The 16391-nt window shown below is 40.6% G+C and overlaps 1 protein-coding gene across 4 annotated transcripts in view; it reads left to right on the top strand.

The window, feature by feature from the left end:
* LOC122550241 (dynein axonemal heavy chain 11-like) overlaps positions 1-16391 on the top strand; it is a 286822-nt gene that overhangs the window by 177155 nt on the left and 93276 nt on the right. For all 4 annotated transcript variants that reach the window (XM_043690997.2, XM_087987074.1, XM_087987076.1 and 1 more), the window contains 2 exons: positions 7357-7505; positions 14382-14509. In XM_043690997.2, the coding sequence (XP_043546932.2) occupies positions 7357-7505; positions 14382-14509 (277 nt within the window). The remainder of the gene's footprint in view (positions 1-7356; positions 7506-14381; positions 14510-16391) is intronic.

Genomic DNA, 16391 nt, shown 5'->3' with positions numbered 1-16391 from the left:
ACACACAAATTATCTACATAGTATAAGCTATGTGTTTTCAGTAGATATAGAAAAAGGCTGACCAAGTTCCAGCACTGATGAGGTGATCTTGGCTGATGATCTTTGGGTTTTGAAGACCATGAGATCCCCACCAAGGACTAGTTCACCTGCATCTTCAGAGGAACATACTTGCCCTTTGGGAGAAGAGGCAGCATGTCAGGAGTTGACAACTGGAGTAGGTGGAGTGTCCGAGAATGCGGAAAGGGGAAATAGGTGAAACACAGGAGCATTTTGAGTGGTGTCCCATCTGATTGCTCTCCAATACTACTTCTATAGCTGGCAGCTGTGAGAGCTGTGAAAGATCGCAAGCAATTTTCTCCCTTGCCCTCGTGCTCTGAGTTCTCTTCTGCAACTGAGTCAAAAATGGATCTAGTGACCTACTTTAACCTGCTGTATTGGCAGAGTGATTCTGATAAATGCATGAGAGGTATTTAATTGCATTAGGGTCACAATGAGAGGACAGAAAGATTCAAATGTGAGAAATTGCATCGAAAGAGAAGGATGGGTGGTCTTACAATGTACGTGGGGTGGGAGCTGTATTGGGTATGGTGTGACAAAGGCAGAGTGAAGGGGCAGTAATGCAAAAACAGTGAATATGTAATTGCATTCCATTTTTCTGACTTAGTTCATTTAAGAGCATCCTGCTCTTAGCTTCCTGCACTGAAATCAGGAAATGTGGCTGCTGCTTCTTTCAGATTTCTTCATCCTCAGTAGGTCTGGCAGCATCTGTGTAGGGAGAGCAGAGTTAACGTTTTGAGTCCAATGACCATTTATTAAGTTTGAAGCTCTGCTGAATTTCTCCAGTAATTTCTGTGTTTGTTTCAAATTTCCAACATCCACAGTTCTTTGTTCTATTTTATTTTATTTGGTTTCCTCATCCACTTGCTTGGGGGAGTACTTCTCACCAACTCCTCAACTGTGCCCAACAGTGCATTAAGCAATGCACCATTAAATTTAAGCATAGCCTTTGATCATCCTCATTCAGTTTTAAGACTTACCTGATTCAATCTCCGAACTCATTCAATTGATCCTCCAATTGCAATCGCATCATCAGAGTCCACACTGCAACCTCTATTCCTGTTAGGTTGGTGTGTTAAAATGCCACAGATAGGCAAATTGTAAGTTCTTCCACTTCTATTACCTGATATGGTGCACCCCCAATAACCCCCCTCACTGTGCTTTGTGCATAGCTCAGAGTTATTATTGTGGCCTTTCTCTTGTCTTCCTTCAGTTGTACACAACTCTAACCCCCCCTCAAAACACAGGAAACCTTCTAGCCCCAGAGCACCACAAAAAAGTCAGAGATTGTACTGATGACATGCATGCTGTTCAGTTGTTTTTTTTCTCTGTATGGCCCCTGACTTTTATTTGACTTCTACATTTTTTCCCCAAATAAGATTATCTTTTAACTGCAATTTGGATAGGTAACTACTGGTGGTTAGGTGATTTCTTTTCAGCTAAATAGTTGTTCTTAATATCTCTGCATTTTGATTTATTATTTGGGGCATGCTTTGGCTGTCTTCTCTTATCTCCATTTCAAAGACCTCTCTCCTGGGGTCTGCCCGGGGTGGATTCTGGGTGAGTGATGATGGAGAATATAAGGTGAGGTTGGACATAGGTGTGGTAGGGAGCATGCAAAAAATGAGGAGGTACTGGGGCCATAGTAGTGTCATGTCGAATATGGTGGTATGTGGGGATACACAAAGTACGAGGGAGAATACGGGTATATTAGTGCATAAAGAACATAAAAGGATGTGGAGGTGGAATAGGAAATGTAAAGGAACGTGAAGGTGGTATGAGGAAGATGCCAGAGCCTGGAGGGGTCATGAGAGAGCATGAGGGTGCAGGGGTGTTATGGAGCATGGGGATTATGATGGGTATGAAGGGCATGTAGATGTGAGGGTTTAAAGTTGTGACATTTATAATTAAAATTTAGTCCATGCTCCAAGAAAGAAAGGTGGGCGTACTGGCCTGCTAACCTGGTGATCTTCCATTGTTGCCTTAGGCCTACATCCAAAAGCAACAAACTTGACTTTATCATGTTCTTGCTTCCATGACACAAACAAATTGTGGCTGAGTACATAGAGTCATAGAGATGTACAGCATGGAAACAGACCCTTCGGTCCGACTTGTCCATGCCGACCAGATATCCCAACCCAATCGAGTCCCACCTGCCAGCACCTGGCCCATATCCCTCCAAATCCTTCCTATTCATATTCCCATCCAGAAGCCTTTTAAATGTTGCAATTGTACCAGCCTCCACCACTTCCTCTGGCAGCTCATTCCATACACGTACCACCCTCTGCATGAAAAGATTGCCCCTTAGGTCTCTTCTATACCTTTCCCCTCTCACCCTAAACCTGTGCCCGCTAGGTCTGGACTCCCCGACCCCAGGGAAAAGACTTTGTCTATTTATCCTATCCATGTCCCTCGTGATTTTGTAAACCTCTATAAGGTCACCCTACAGACATATTTAAGAGAGACAAGTTTTCTACTTTGGGAAATCTTTTCATTCAACTTTCCCACTCTCTGTACAAAAATCCCATCGATTATAGTTACTGAGGAGGCCTGTGAAATGTTGGATGGAATTAATATAGTGCAGAAGGAAGTATTGAGAAATTTGGCATACTTGAATATAGCTAAATCATCAAGCCAGGGTGAAATATATCTTAGGCTGAGAAAAATGAGGAAAAGAACATCAAGGACTTGACCATTATTTTCCAATCATTTCTGGTTAAAGGCATGGTACTGAAGGACCACTCAGCTTTACCACTGTTTAAAATGGGAGGGAAGGATAACTTGAGTAATTGCAAGCCATTCAGCCATTGACAGACAAACTATTGGAAAATGTTCTAAGAGAAAATATAATAATTATTTAGAAAGTTACTGATTTATTAAGGAGACTCAGCATGGATTTGTTAAGAGAAGGTTGAGTCTGAAGAACTTGATTTAATTTTTGGAACAGATAGCAAGGACAGTTGATGAGCATTTCACGTTTGATTTAGCCCTGTAGTTTCAAGCAAAGCTTTTTAATAGGTTTCCAGGTAGCAGACTGATGGCAAATTGAAAGCTTTTGGGATCAAGGGAAAGATGCAAGCCAGATTCAAAATTGGTTTAATGCAAGAAAAGGCTAGTAGTTAATAGATAGGAACAAATCACTGCAGTTTTTTTGACCGTTTTCACTGGAACTCTTCAGGGCTCAGTGTTGGTTCCTTTGCTGTCTGTGGTAAATATCAATGAGTTAGCCTGAAAGATAGTGGTCTCCTTAAGAGATCTTTGGATATTGCAAATACTGGTTTTGTGTTAATGGTGAGAAAGACTGCATTTGACTGTAGAAAGAGCTATGTCAGCTGGACTGATTGTGCAGGTGAGCAGGAAAGTAGTGATTGAAACTCAGTGTAGAGAATTGCGAGATAATGCATTTGAAAAAGATATTGAAGACAAAAGAATAAACAAAAAATGGGAAGGATTTTGTGAAATGTACAGGAACAGAGAGTCCTTGGAGGACATGTACACAGATCCCTGAAGGTAACAGGACAGAAAGATAAGATGGTTAAGGTAAGATAAGAAAACATTCAGATAGTTTCCTTTATGGTCAAAACACAGATTATAAGAGCGGGGTGGTTATGTTAGAATTGTATAATGTACAAGTTAGGCCACAGCTAAAGTATTCATATAGTTGTGGTCATCAATTATATGAATCATGTGCTGGCACTGGAAGAGATTGACAATGGTGTTAATAAGAGTAGAGAATTTGAGCTATGAGAACAGATGGGATAGGTCAGGGCACTTGCGGTGCAGTGGTAGTGTACTATCTATGGACCAGGAGGTTTGAGGGCCAGATTCAATTCCCACCTGCTCCAGGGGTGTGTACTAACATGTCTGAACAGGTTGACTAGAAAATATCTAATATAGGATAAGTTGGGAAAGTTTTCTTTGGAACAGCGGAGGCAGACCAGGGATTTACATGATGTGTATAAAATTATGAGGACTTGTTTCCATTAGCAAAGTGGTTTACGACCCGGGTGTAGATCTAAATCAATTGGCAAAAGAATTAGAGAAATGAGTGATTTTTCTTTTCACCTAAGGATGGTGGGCAGACAGTAACTTACTACCAGGAGACACAGAAACCTACATCACATTTTTTAATGTGTGGATATGCCCTTGAACTGTCATAACCTATAAGGCTATGGACCAAGAGCTGGAATGATTAGATTCAGCAATTTTTATTTGGTTGTCATGGAAACAGTGGACAAATGACCTCCTGCCATGCTGTAGTTTCTGCTGTGTTACTGAAGCATCTTCAATGCTTAGTCCAATTCTGGCAGAAACAGCTGTGTTGTTCATTAATCTTGAATTAGTCTACCTACTGCATTTCATCATCTTTGATTTGTGCAGCAGTGTGAAGAATGTCAGTGCTTCAAAACCGAAATACTTGTTTATTCGTTTTTGTATCCACTGTATTTATCAGGTATTCCCAAATCAGGTGTCAGGAGGTTGTTTGCAGCTCATTTCACCTCATCAATGGCACTCAACACCTCTTGGTACCTCTGGGTCTCAGTTCATGGCCTACTTGTCCTCTTGCCAGGTCCAGTGGCAGCAGCCTGTGATAGTGTTTCTAACACAATTCTGATGGATTACTGAAAGGCATTCATCAGATATTCTTCAGCTGAATAATTGCACCTGCTGTCCAGCCTCAGCCTATTTCACCTCAAATCAGAAATTTAGGACAATTTGCTAAAGAGCAGATTTCAATACAGGGATAGTGAGGCAACAATATGGTGATGGAAGGGGAAGAGTGAGTGAATCCAAACACATAAATGGACCATGTTACACCAAGCATCACATCTAATGTGTAACTTACTTCCTTTCAAAGACATTTGCTGTAAGCAGTGGAAATTGTGCTCAAACTTACAGTTGTTGATTGATAAGCCAGTTAAGCTACTTTCACAGGGTAAGGGCTTTCAGTTTCTGGTTAGCAGGATTGTGGGCAGGATGGCCTGTAATATTTCACAGGTATCATTTCCACTGCATACCTATCCCTGGCCTGGCCTGGCAGTGATTTTACAGTGCACAGCCTAAGACAATCCGATCACTTTTTCTACCATTGAGGCCCTTAAATGGCCAAAGCCGTTTCCCTCCCAGTGACAATTTTTAGGCCGGCAATAGGAAGTCAGGAACAAAGAAGAATCCAAGCAGGTTAGCCTGCCCTGGGCTTGGATGCGAAGGAAAAAGGCCATCAAGGACCCTCTTTAACAATTCCAGTAGTATTTCTCACACACTTAGACCCGGTATTTGATTCTGGTCAACTTTTGCTTCAGCGAAATAGATTTTTAAAAAATTCTGTGCCAATAATAGAATGTACACTCTACACCGATACGTTGGTTAGATCAAACTCAGTATCTTTGCACTTCTTTATTTGCTTGAGTTGGTGATTCTTAAGAAACCTTGTAGAGCTTTTGATGAATGTCAGGTAACAACTAAGTACAAATATGATTTCAACTTGAAGTTGGACAGAACAAATGCAACTGTGCTAATTTGTTGTTGCTTAACCTTTTATTGCATGGCATTAAAGTTGCACAATACTGTAGAAACATACAAATGAGCTGTGAGTGAGTTTTGCCACAATTTATATTTTCTAAGCTGCCATCTTTAAGTAAGTTGATTGGAGGGAATGATCACAGTTTGTGCTGGTGAAGAGTGATCTTCTGTTCTAGTAAAGTTTATAATTACAGAAAAGTGGATTTTTATTTGACTTACTGTGTGTGTGTTTTGTTTAATTTATTTATAAAGTAGCATTTATGACATGGGTCTGTGACTGTTCCACATATAAAGGTTTTATGAACAGCAGCACGCAATACTTGTGTGCCAACAAATTTTAGAAATGTTCTGTGATGTTAACTGTTGCTACTGACATAAAATTGATCAGTGTATGTGCGTGCATGCTTCTGCCTGTGTAAGTACAAATCTGTATCTTTGACAGTTACCAGGACAAGTTTCAGTGACTTTAGTAAAGATTTTAATAAAAACAGAGCTAAGGAACAAGTAAAAGGGTTATAAAAGATCTAAAATAGAAAAAGGTATTCACACTTTGATGTTTTATTTGGGTACCCATGTAGTGCTTTCAAATTCGAGGCTTGAATATGCTGTTTAATAAGGCAAGCTAACTGATTATTTAGATTCCAAATACTAGTCAGAGCCCTGTGATTCAATTTTCTACAACCATGCTCATTGATTATATGTAGCTAAGACTATCTCCAATTAAATAGCACATCCTTCAGTGAGCATTCAGATATTTTAATACAATATGAGACGAGGCCTGTAGTATTTAGCTTTTCCAGAAGAGTATTTTCCTATAATTGTCCTAAGTACACAGATGACAGCATGACCAGAAAATTCCTTGACAAAGAACTGGAAGACCTGTGGATGCTGGAAATCTGAAATAAAGACAAAAACAGAAATTGCTGGCAAATCTCAGCAGGTCTGGCAACATGTCTAGAAAGAAGTCAGAGTTGATGTTTCAAGTCCAGTGAAAAGGTCACTGAACCCAAAATGTTAACTCTGATTTCTCTTCACAGATGCTGCCAGATCTGCTGAGCTTTTGCAGCAATTTCTGTTTCTGTTCCTGGAGATTCCTTGTTTGCCATAGAAGAAAAGTTCCTGTAATGCACTAAAGGAGTTTGAAACTCTGACCTCAACAGGCCAATTGATGTGAGAGCTGGCAAAGAAAGAGATTTTGTAAGTCAGGAATTCTAGCAATTTGGCTGAAGGCTGGATGCTATACCCAGCAAGTGAGTAGACGTAGACCCAAAGTGAAGATCACAGGCAGTTTTGGAATCGGATACTGAAGATGAAGAATGGAATTTTTTTTAATAGCACAAATAGGCCTCTCCCTTGGCAAGCAGAAGATGGCCTCTACTCCCCTCGGCACACACAGTTTAGCCAGGCTTTCCAGTCATTTCCATGTGGAGCCGTATCAGATAAGTCCCAGTCGTGAGTAGCCCACTGCCACAAACCCTTGCCATTAGATCCTGCTAATCTTGGATGGCATTAGCAATAGCTGAAGGAATATACATACAGGTTCTTAAGATGGGAAGTACTCTTCCCATTCCACAGATTGTTGGGGTCACTATTCAGGATACCTGAATTTTATGTCATTCTTTGGCTGACACGATAAACCATCAGCAAGCAATAAACTCTCAACGTATGATGAAATCAATATAAAATATATTTATTGTCAAATCTAGATTATACAAGTCAAAAATAGTGACGCAACTTGAATCATTAATATAAACTCTTCCTTTTGTTGTGTTACAGGAATTTTGTTGAAGAAAAATTAGGAACAGCATATGTCGATAGTCTACGAATCGACTTTGCAAAGTCATTTGAAGAAAGTAACCCAGCTACTCCCATATTTTTTATCTTGTCCCCCGGTGTTGATCCTCTGAAAAATGTTGAATCACTCGGTATGAATCTCTTTGCTACTGAATCCTTTAGTTTTACTCATTAACTTTAAAAATATTCATCCAAGTGTGTGTGATTGACCTCCGGCAGCTTTAAGATAAACTTAATTTAAAACTTCCAAAATGTTATGATCTGTGAGTCTGAGTGGCTTTAAGTTTAGATTGAGTCTTCTTAGAAAGAGGACTGTGAAACTTTGCAAAGGGACATCAATATTTAAGTGAGTGGGCAAAGGTCTGGTAGGTGGAGTACAATGTTAATAAATGTGAAGTCATCATTTTGGTAGAAATAACAGTAAATAGGGCTATTATTTAAATGGTAAAAATTGTAGTATGCTGCTGTGCAGAGGGACCTGGGTGACCTTGTGCATGAATCACAGAAGGTTGGTCTGCAGATGCAACAGGTAATTAGGAAGGTAAATGGAACTTCATCCTTCAGTGCGAAAGGGATTGAGTTTCAAAGCAGGGAGGTTATTTTCCAGCTGTACAGGGTGCTGGTGAGGCCACACCTGGCGTACTGCATGCACTTTTGGTCTCCTTACTTGAGAAAGGATGTACTGGCACTAGAGGGAGGGTACAGAGGAGGTTCACTAGGTTGATTCCAGAGTTGAAGTGGTTGGCATATAAATAGAGACTGAGTAGACTGGGATTACATTCACTTGGATTTAGAAGAATGAGGGAATTTAGAAACATTCAAAATTATGAAGGGAATAGATAAGATAGAAGTAGACAGGATGTTTCTACTGGCAGGTGCAACTAGGACAAGAGGGCATAGCCTCAAAATTAGGAGGAGGAGATTTAGGGCCAAATTGAGAATGAACGTCTTTACCCAGAGGGTTGTGGATCTGTGGAATTCCATGCCCAGTGAAGTAGTTGAGGCTTCCTCATTGAATGTTTTTGAAGCTAAGATAGATAATTTTTTGAACGATAAAGGAATTAAGGGTTATGGTGAGAGGATGGGTAATTGGATATGAGGTCACAAAAAGATCAGCCATGATCTTATTGAATGGCGGAGCAGGCTCGAAGGACCAGATGGCCTGCTCCTGCTCCTAGTTGTTATTTTCTAAGCCACATGCACTGGAAAGGCACTTTGAAAGGATTATCAAGAAAACGGAAGAAGTGGAACCATTAGTTAAATTCTAGAAAACTTCAAAACTATTATAATGTTTACAAAGTTTAGGCAAATTCTTTATTAAATGTCATGACTATCATTGTGCCTGCTATTTTTGATTCACCCTGTTTAATAGGATTTACTACACCACAAGCTGTAAATGTTCCAAGCCGATTATCTCAATGTCCAAAGTCTAAAGGGTGTAGCAATCTATTAAATGTTAAAAATGTTGCATTGTTTTTACATTCCAAATGGATCGTATGAAGAAGGTGCAAGAGGAGACCATTCAACCCCTTCAGCCTGCTCAGCCGATTATTAAGATAACGGCTGATCTGAACACAGCCTCCAAACCACATTCCTGCATTCCCTTGATAACCTTTCACTCTTTTCATCACCCAGAATTTCCTCCATCTCTACCTTAAAAATATTCAAAGACTTCGCTTCCACCACCTTTCTTGGAAGAGAATTCCAAACACTCCAGATGGGATAATACTTTGCCTCATTGCCATTTTAAATGGGTGATTCCTTGCTTTAAAACAGTGATGTGTAATTCTGGGAAAGAGGAAGCAGCCTTTCCACATCTATCCTGTTAAGATTCCTCTTGTATGTTTCATACAAGTGACCTCTTTCTCTTCCAAACTCTGTGAATAGCCTGTCTAACCTTTCCTCATAAGACACCCACCCATTCCAGGTATAAGGTAAATTCTCTCTGAAATGTTTCCAATTCCTTAAATAAGGTAACTACACTTTACACAATGCACCAGAAGTAGTCTCACCTGTACCCTGTATATTTGAAATATAACGTACCTATCTTTGCATTCAATTCCTTACCATTAATTGTATACGTCCTGCTAAGATTTGCTTTCCCAAAATGCAGCACCTCACGTTTATCTAAACTCCACCTGCCACTTCTCAGCCCGTTGGCCCATCTCATCATGATCTCGTTGTAATCTGTGGTAACCGTCTTCACTGTCTGCTACACCTCCAATGTTGGTGTCATCTGCAAATTTACTAACTATACCTCTTATGCTCACATCCAAATCACTTATATAAATGACATAACGTAGTGGATCCAGCACTGATCCTTGTGGCACTCCACTGATCACAGGCCTCCAGTCTGAAAAACAACCCTCCACCACCACCCTCCGTCTTCTACCTCTGAGCCAGTTATGTATCCAAATGGCTAGTTCTCCCTGTATTCTGTGAGATCTAACCTTGCTAACCAGTCTCCCATGGGGAACCTTGTTGAATGCCTTACTGAAGTCCAAAAAGATCACGTCCACTGCTCTGCTCTCATCAATCCTCTTTGTTACTTGTTACTGTGAGACATGATTTCCCACGCACAAGGCCATGTTGTCTATCCCTAATCAGTCCTTGCCTTTCCAAATCCATTTATATCCTGTCCCTCAGGATTTCCTCCAACAACTTGCCTACCACCGACGTCAGGCTCACTGGTCTATAGTTCCTTACCACTCTTTTTAAACAGTGGCACCATGTTAGCCAACCTCCAGTCTTCTGGCACCTCATCTGTGACTATCGATAATACAAATATTTCAGCAAGAGGCCCAGCAATCACTTCATTAGCTTCTCACAGAGTTCTAGGGTACGCTTGATCAGACCCTGGGGATTTATCCACTTCTATGTGTTTCAAGGTATCCAGGACTACTTCTCTGTAATGTGAACATTTCTGAAGCTGTCACCATCTATTTCCCTACATTCTATATCTTCCATAACCTTTTCCACAGTAAGCACTGATGCAAAATACTCGTTTAGTGTCTGCCCCATCTCCTGCAACTCCATGCAAAGACCGCCTTGCTGATCTTTGAGGGGCCCTATTCTCTCCCTAGTTACACTTTTGTCCTTAATGTATTTGTAAAAACTCTTTGGATTTTCCTTAGCCCTGTTTGCCAAAGCTATCTCATGTCCCCTTTTTGCCCTCCTGATTTCCCTCTTAAGTATACTCTTACTGCCTTTATACTCTTCTAAGGATTCACCCGATCTATCCTGTCTATACCTGACATATGCTTCCTTCTTTTTCTTAACCAAACTCTCAATTTCTTTAGTCATCCAGCATTCCATACACTAGCAGCCTTTCCTTTCATCCCAACAGGAATATACTTTCTCTGGACTCTCATTATCTCATTTCTGAAGGCTTCCCATTTTCCAGCCGTCCCTTTACCTGCGAACATCTGCCTCCAATCAGCTTTTGAAAGTTCTTGCCTAATACCGTCAAAATTGGCCTTTCTCCAATTTAGAACTTCAACTTTTAGATCTGGTCTATTCTTTTCATCACTATTTTAAAACTAATAGAATTATGGTCGCTGGCCCCAAAGTGCTCCCCCACTGACACCTCAGTCACCTGCCCTGCCTTATTTCCCAAGAGTAGGTCAAGTTTTGCACCTTCTCCACATACTGAATCAGAAAATTTTCTTGTACACGCTTAACAAATTCCTCTCCATCTAAACCCTTAACACTATGGCAGTCCCAGTGTATGTTTGGAAAGTTAAAATCCCCTACCATAACCACCCTGTTATTCTTACCGATAACTGAGATCTCCTTACAAGTTTGTTTCTCAATTTTCCTCTGACTGTTAGGGGATCTATAATACAGTCCCAATAAGGTGATCATCCCTTTCTTATTTCTCAGTCCAACCCAAATAACATTCCCCCCTCCCCCTCACCTTACTAGTTAAATTCCCGGGTTCAATTCCCGCCTCAGGCGACTGACTGTGTGGAGTTTGCACGTTCTCCCCGTGTCTGCGTGGGTTTCCTCCGGGTGTTCCGGTTTCCTCCCACAGTCCAAAGATGTGCAGGTCAGATAAATTGGCCATGCTAAGTTGCCCGTAGAGTGAGGTAAGGGGCAAATGTAGGGGTATGGGTGGGTTGCACTTCAGTGGGGCGGTGTGGACTTGTTGGGCCGAAGGGCCTGATTCCACATTGTAAGTAATCTAATCCAATCTAAAAAATCCGTCTTGGATGAATTTCATTCAGATCCGGACAGTTATCACAGCTCCAATAAATTACTGACTACCATTTCTCTGGTGATTGTAACTTCCTGAGCTCCTCCCTTCTTTCCATTTCCTGAATTATAGTGTTATAGTGTCTTTTGAATGTTACTAGTATCGTCTTCAGCAAAGATTTATTCAAAATATTTGTTCAATGTTTCTGCAATCTCTTTATTTCCAATTATCAATTCTCCAGACTTACTTTCTATTGGACCAGTGCTCACTTTTCTTTTTTAAATATTTACAGAAACTCTACTATCTGTTTTTATATTTTTGGTTAGTTTTTTTAACTCAAATTTTCCATCCCTGTTAATTTTGTAATCGTTCTTTGCTGTTTGTAAATTCAATGCAATATCACACTAATAAGTTCCTGTGTATGTAATATTGATTGGCATAATACAAGAAATAATGCCAAAGGAAAATACATTTGACAATATACACAAGTTGTCTCCTAGTCCCATTCCCCAGCAAATAATACTACCCCACTTCCTGTAGATGAAACATTAAATCCTTTGCATTCCCACTTCCTATTCAGGAAGAATCAGATATAACCCCTTTCTCGCTCCCCGACCCATAATGTCATGCTCTCTCTCCCCTCATCCCATTCCTCACACATCATTCTGTTCTCTCTTCTCTGGACTGCAACCCCACCCCCCACCAACCTTCTGTCCATATCAGCCTTGCCTACTTGCCATCTAACCTTATCACCTTTTCAACTGACCACACTTCCCTTCATGTCTTTGCCTTAGTTCATTTATCTGTGACCTCAATTTTATTTATCCTCCAAAGTCGTTTTTACCATGATTCCCCATGTGCAAAACTCTGCAAGACCAACTAATATATAAGTATTAAGTATTCATGTATTTCCAATCCAATACTTGATACCAATTTATGATTTTTATTTGTTTGAACAATTACTATTGAAACTGCTTATGTGAATATTTATAATGATCAAATGTGCAGACTGAATTTGCACAGTTTTAATAAAGGTTTCTCATTTCTTGGTAATTTCCTTTTCCAATCTCTCAACTTCTTTCACCCAAACAGCTCACCTCAAAATGCTGCAGTCATTGTTGTGGTCAGGCCTTTGGGGAATCCTTCCCCTTCCCAGCACTGCCCTTGCAACTTCTCTCTTCAGCTTTCAGCTTCAGCTAGGTTTACTTTCACTTTCAAGCTGCCTGCCACTTTTCTTGACCCACTGTTCACCCTGTAAATTTGTTGTCTCAACCATGACTTCAACTTCCAGTCTATTCTAAACATCTAAAAAACGTCTTTGTGGTTTTCTTTGAATGGTTTATGTTGTTAGATCGACACGCCACCTTTTCCACTGAATCATCACTATGTATCCCAAAGGCAAAATTAAGAACTGGTATTTATGATCACACTTAGTGAAATTTATTCAAACCCTCAACTTCAGACTCTATTTTCTCTTCTTACCCAAATCTACTTAAATGTTACCTGAGCTCAAGCTTCACCAGCCATTAGTTCCTCCAAGTCTTGATGCACTGCTCCCTTTTTCTCGCAACAAACCTGAAATTTAGCATCAGTTCAAGGGCCTGTTCAAGTGACTGCCCCAGCCCTTATTATCCACTTACATCAGATCATCCCTACGCTCACACTACCCTCACCTTTATTCTCACAGATATCTTAATCAGCATCATCCTCGTCTTTTAGTTGCTACAAAAGAACAGTCGTCAGAGATCCCCAAGTCCAAATATTATGGCGACCAATTAATTTTCTACTATTGCTCAAGCTTACTCCATCATTAACCTTGTAAATACTCCCAGGATTCGACACTTACAACACTAACTCGGCTGCCAGCATTTATGGGATATCTTTCCATGGGATGCCCTTTGGGCTTAGTGAATGAAGTGATGAAGGGGCCCAAGAATTGAATGATGCACCCAGTTAAAATAAATTTTATTCTAAGCTTGTACCATAAAACAGAAGAAACTTTAAAAAATCTCAAGGCAGCAATGTGTAGGGCAGAGCCCTGCAAATCTCCCAGAAGCCATCTCCAAGGCTTCCCAATGTAATGTTCGCTCAAGGGGCAGAGCAGCTGCTCAGAAGGCCCATGGCGTACAGACTTCTGGTTCCAGGAGCCGCTGCCTCACACTGACCTTGAAGGTCCAAGCAGCAGCAGAATAAAATTAAAGGGAGCATCGTGTCTGTGTTTAGTGAAACAAAGAATTTAGCTAGATAAACTATCATTCTATATTAAGCATGGCTCACCAGCAGTCTCTCCCTCTTTAACTGCCTCTGTAAGGCACATTGGAAGAATTCACAGATTAATCATCAATCTTTTTGGCCACATTATAAACATATTTGCGTGGCCACCGAGTCCTGGACTAGAACTCAGCTCTGGAGTTTTTGGCCTAGAAGCAGGGGACCCACATACCCACTATGCCACAAGTCCTCCCCGCACAGATGCAAAGAAAATATCTGTCCTGTTATTTTCTGTTGGTAACTCTCCAAGTTTCATTTCTCAAAGTTGAACTAACTATTCACCTGTCCCCCATCTACCCACTCAGCTACTTCTACCAGTGGTGATACAGTCTGAAATTAAAGTTTATTTATTTGGGATTGCTGCATATTCTAAAAATCTAAAAAGCTTCTTCATGAGCTACAATGAATGGGGTTGTGTTGTTGGATTAACAACCAACTGTGTATCCCAAAGGCAATATTAAGAACAGGTGCTGTATTTATGATCACAATTTGTGAAACTTCTGATGAAAAACCTTTTGCTTGTGTTTTGTTTGCATTCCAGGTAAAAAGCTGGGATTCACTATTGATTCTGGAAGATTTCATAATGTTTCTCTGGGTCAAGGGCAGGAGGTGGTAGCTGAAGTAGCTTTAGAAAAAGCTTTCAAGGAAGGCCATTGGGTCATTTTGCAGGTAAAGAGTATTGAAAAGCATTATGATGGTCAGATGTAATCAGAAAAGCGGTTCCTGCTAATCTCAGGTGATAAAGTAGCCATCTTTGTAACAACTTTTCGAGCTTGATTTCCCTGAGTTGAGTTTTAAAGTAGCCTTGTCACATTCTGACTTAAATTGCTTCTCATAGGTGGCAGGCAATCTTTGCATGGAGTGAATTGGAGACAGGAGTGGTGCTATTACAGTCCAGTTCCAATATACTGGTCTATCTGTGCCATTCCATAGACTTGCTGCAATCTGTCTTGTCAGTGCCGTCCTGTACTGGTTATAGGAGAGGTGTGACAGTGTTTTTGCATCATTTTCCTTATTAATGGAAAAGTACCTCACCTGTGCCCAGCACTTCTTCAGAGAAAGTGTCTGGGACATGGAGGGCACACCATAATAGTGCTGTAAAATACTGTGCTGATCTATTTGGCATAAATACAGAATTTGATGCTCTCCTAGTTACTGCTAAAACTACTGTGTGAGCTTCACAGCTTTGAAGTTTCTTTTTGGTGTGCAGCTATTTGCTTCAGACAGATGTAATAAGATTTCTGACAGGAGACGTAATCTCACCAGCGTGGCCATTTCTCTAATGTCAGGAAAGGTAAAGAATTTGCATTTAAATAGAACCTCTGTCAACCTCAGGACATGTCAAAATGAGGTACTTCACAATTACAATTGCAATTCTAATATAAGAAATGTGTGCACAGCAACTTCCCTCAGATACTTAACCAAATAATTTGTTTATGGAGAACTGTCAGCAAGGTATAAATGGACACTGGGAGAATTCTACTGCTGCTGTTAAATAATATGGTGGTTTCTTTAACATCCACTTAACATTGAGATGACATCTCTGAAAATGTAGCATTTCCTTAAGGCAGAGCAGAGAATATGCCCATTGATTCAAAGCTAACATTGCACTCGGGATAGGTCTGAGCAAAAGAATTATTCAATGTCTTGTCTCCTTAACAACAACTGATGAAGATATAGTCATACCCCAGTCCTGCCCTCCTCCAGCCTCTCCAATATGACTATCCCATCCGCTTAACACTCAGGCACTAGAGGAACATTTTAATATGGGTAATTAGCTATAGAGTTGTACAGCACAGAAACAGACCCTTCAGTTCAACTTGTCCATGCTGACCAGATATTCTAAATTAATCGAGTTCCAACTGCTGGCATTTGGCCCGTATCCCTCTACACCTTTCTTATTCATATACTCATCCAGATGCCATTTAAATGTTGTAATTGTACCAGCCTCCACGACTTCCTCTGGCAGTTCATTCCATATGCACAGCACCATATTCCATACTCTCAGCATCCTCTGTGTGAAAACGTTGCCCCTTAAGTAACTTTTAAATCTTTCCCTTTCTCAACTTAAATCTATGCCCTCAAGTTTTGGATTCCCCTAATGTTGGAAAAAGACCTCAGCTATTCCGGTCCTAATAGCTGTCCAAACCCCTCATGATTTTATAAGCACCTATATAGTCACCCCTTAGCCTCTGATGCTCCAAGGAAAATAGCCCCCGTCTATTCAGCCTCTATCTATAACTAACCCTCCAATCCCGGCAACATCCTTGTAAACTTGTTCTGAACCCTTTGAAATTTAACAGCATTTTTCCTATAGCAGGGAGACCAGAACTGAATGCAGTATTCCAGAAATGGCCTCATCAATGAGCTGTACAGGTATGACATGACCTCCCAAATCTTATACTCAATGCACTGACCAATGAAAGCAAGCATACCAAACACCATCGTCTTCACTACCCTGTCTACCTGTGACTCCACTTTCAAGGAACTATGAAGCTGTACCCCAAGGACTCTTTGTTCAGCAAAACTCCCCAGGACCCTACCATTAGGT

The sequence above is a fragment of the Chiloscyllium plagiosum genome, unplaced genomic scaffold, assembly GCF_037043375.1.
Source record: "Chiloscyllium plagiosum isolate Xiang-an unplaced genomic scaffold, Cpla_swu_hap1 HiC_scaffold_5, whole genome shotgun sequence".
Lineage (NCBI taxonomy): Eukaryota > Metazoa > Chordata > Chondrichthyes > Orectolobiformes > Hemiscylliidae > Chiloscyllium > Chiloscyllium plagiosum.
Note: the sequence above shows the minus strand (reverse complement) of the source record. Positions and strands in the feature narration are given on the sequence as shown.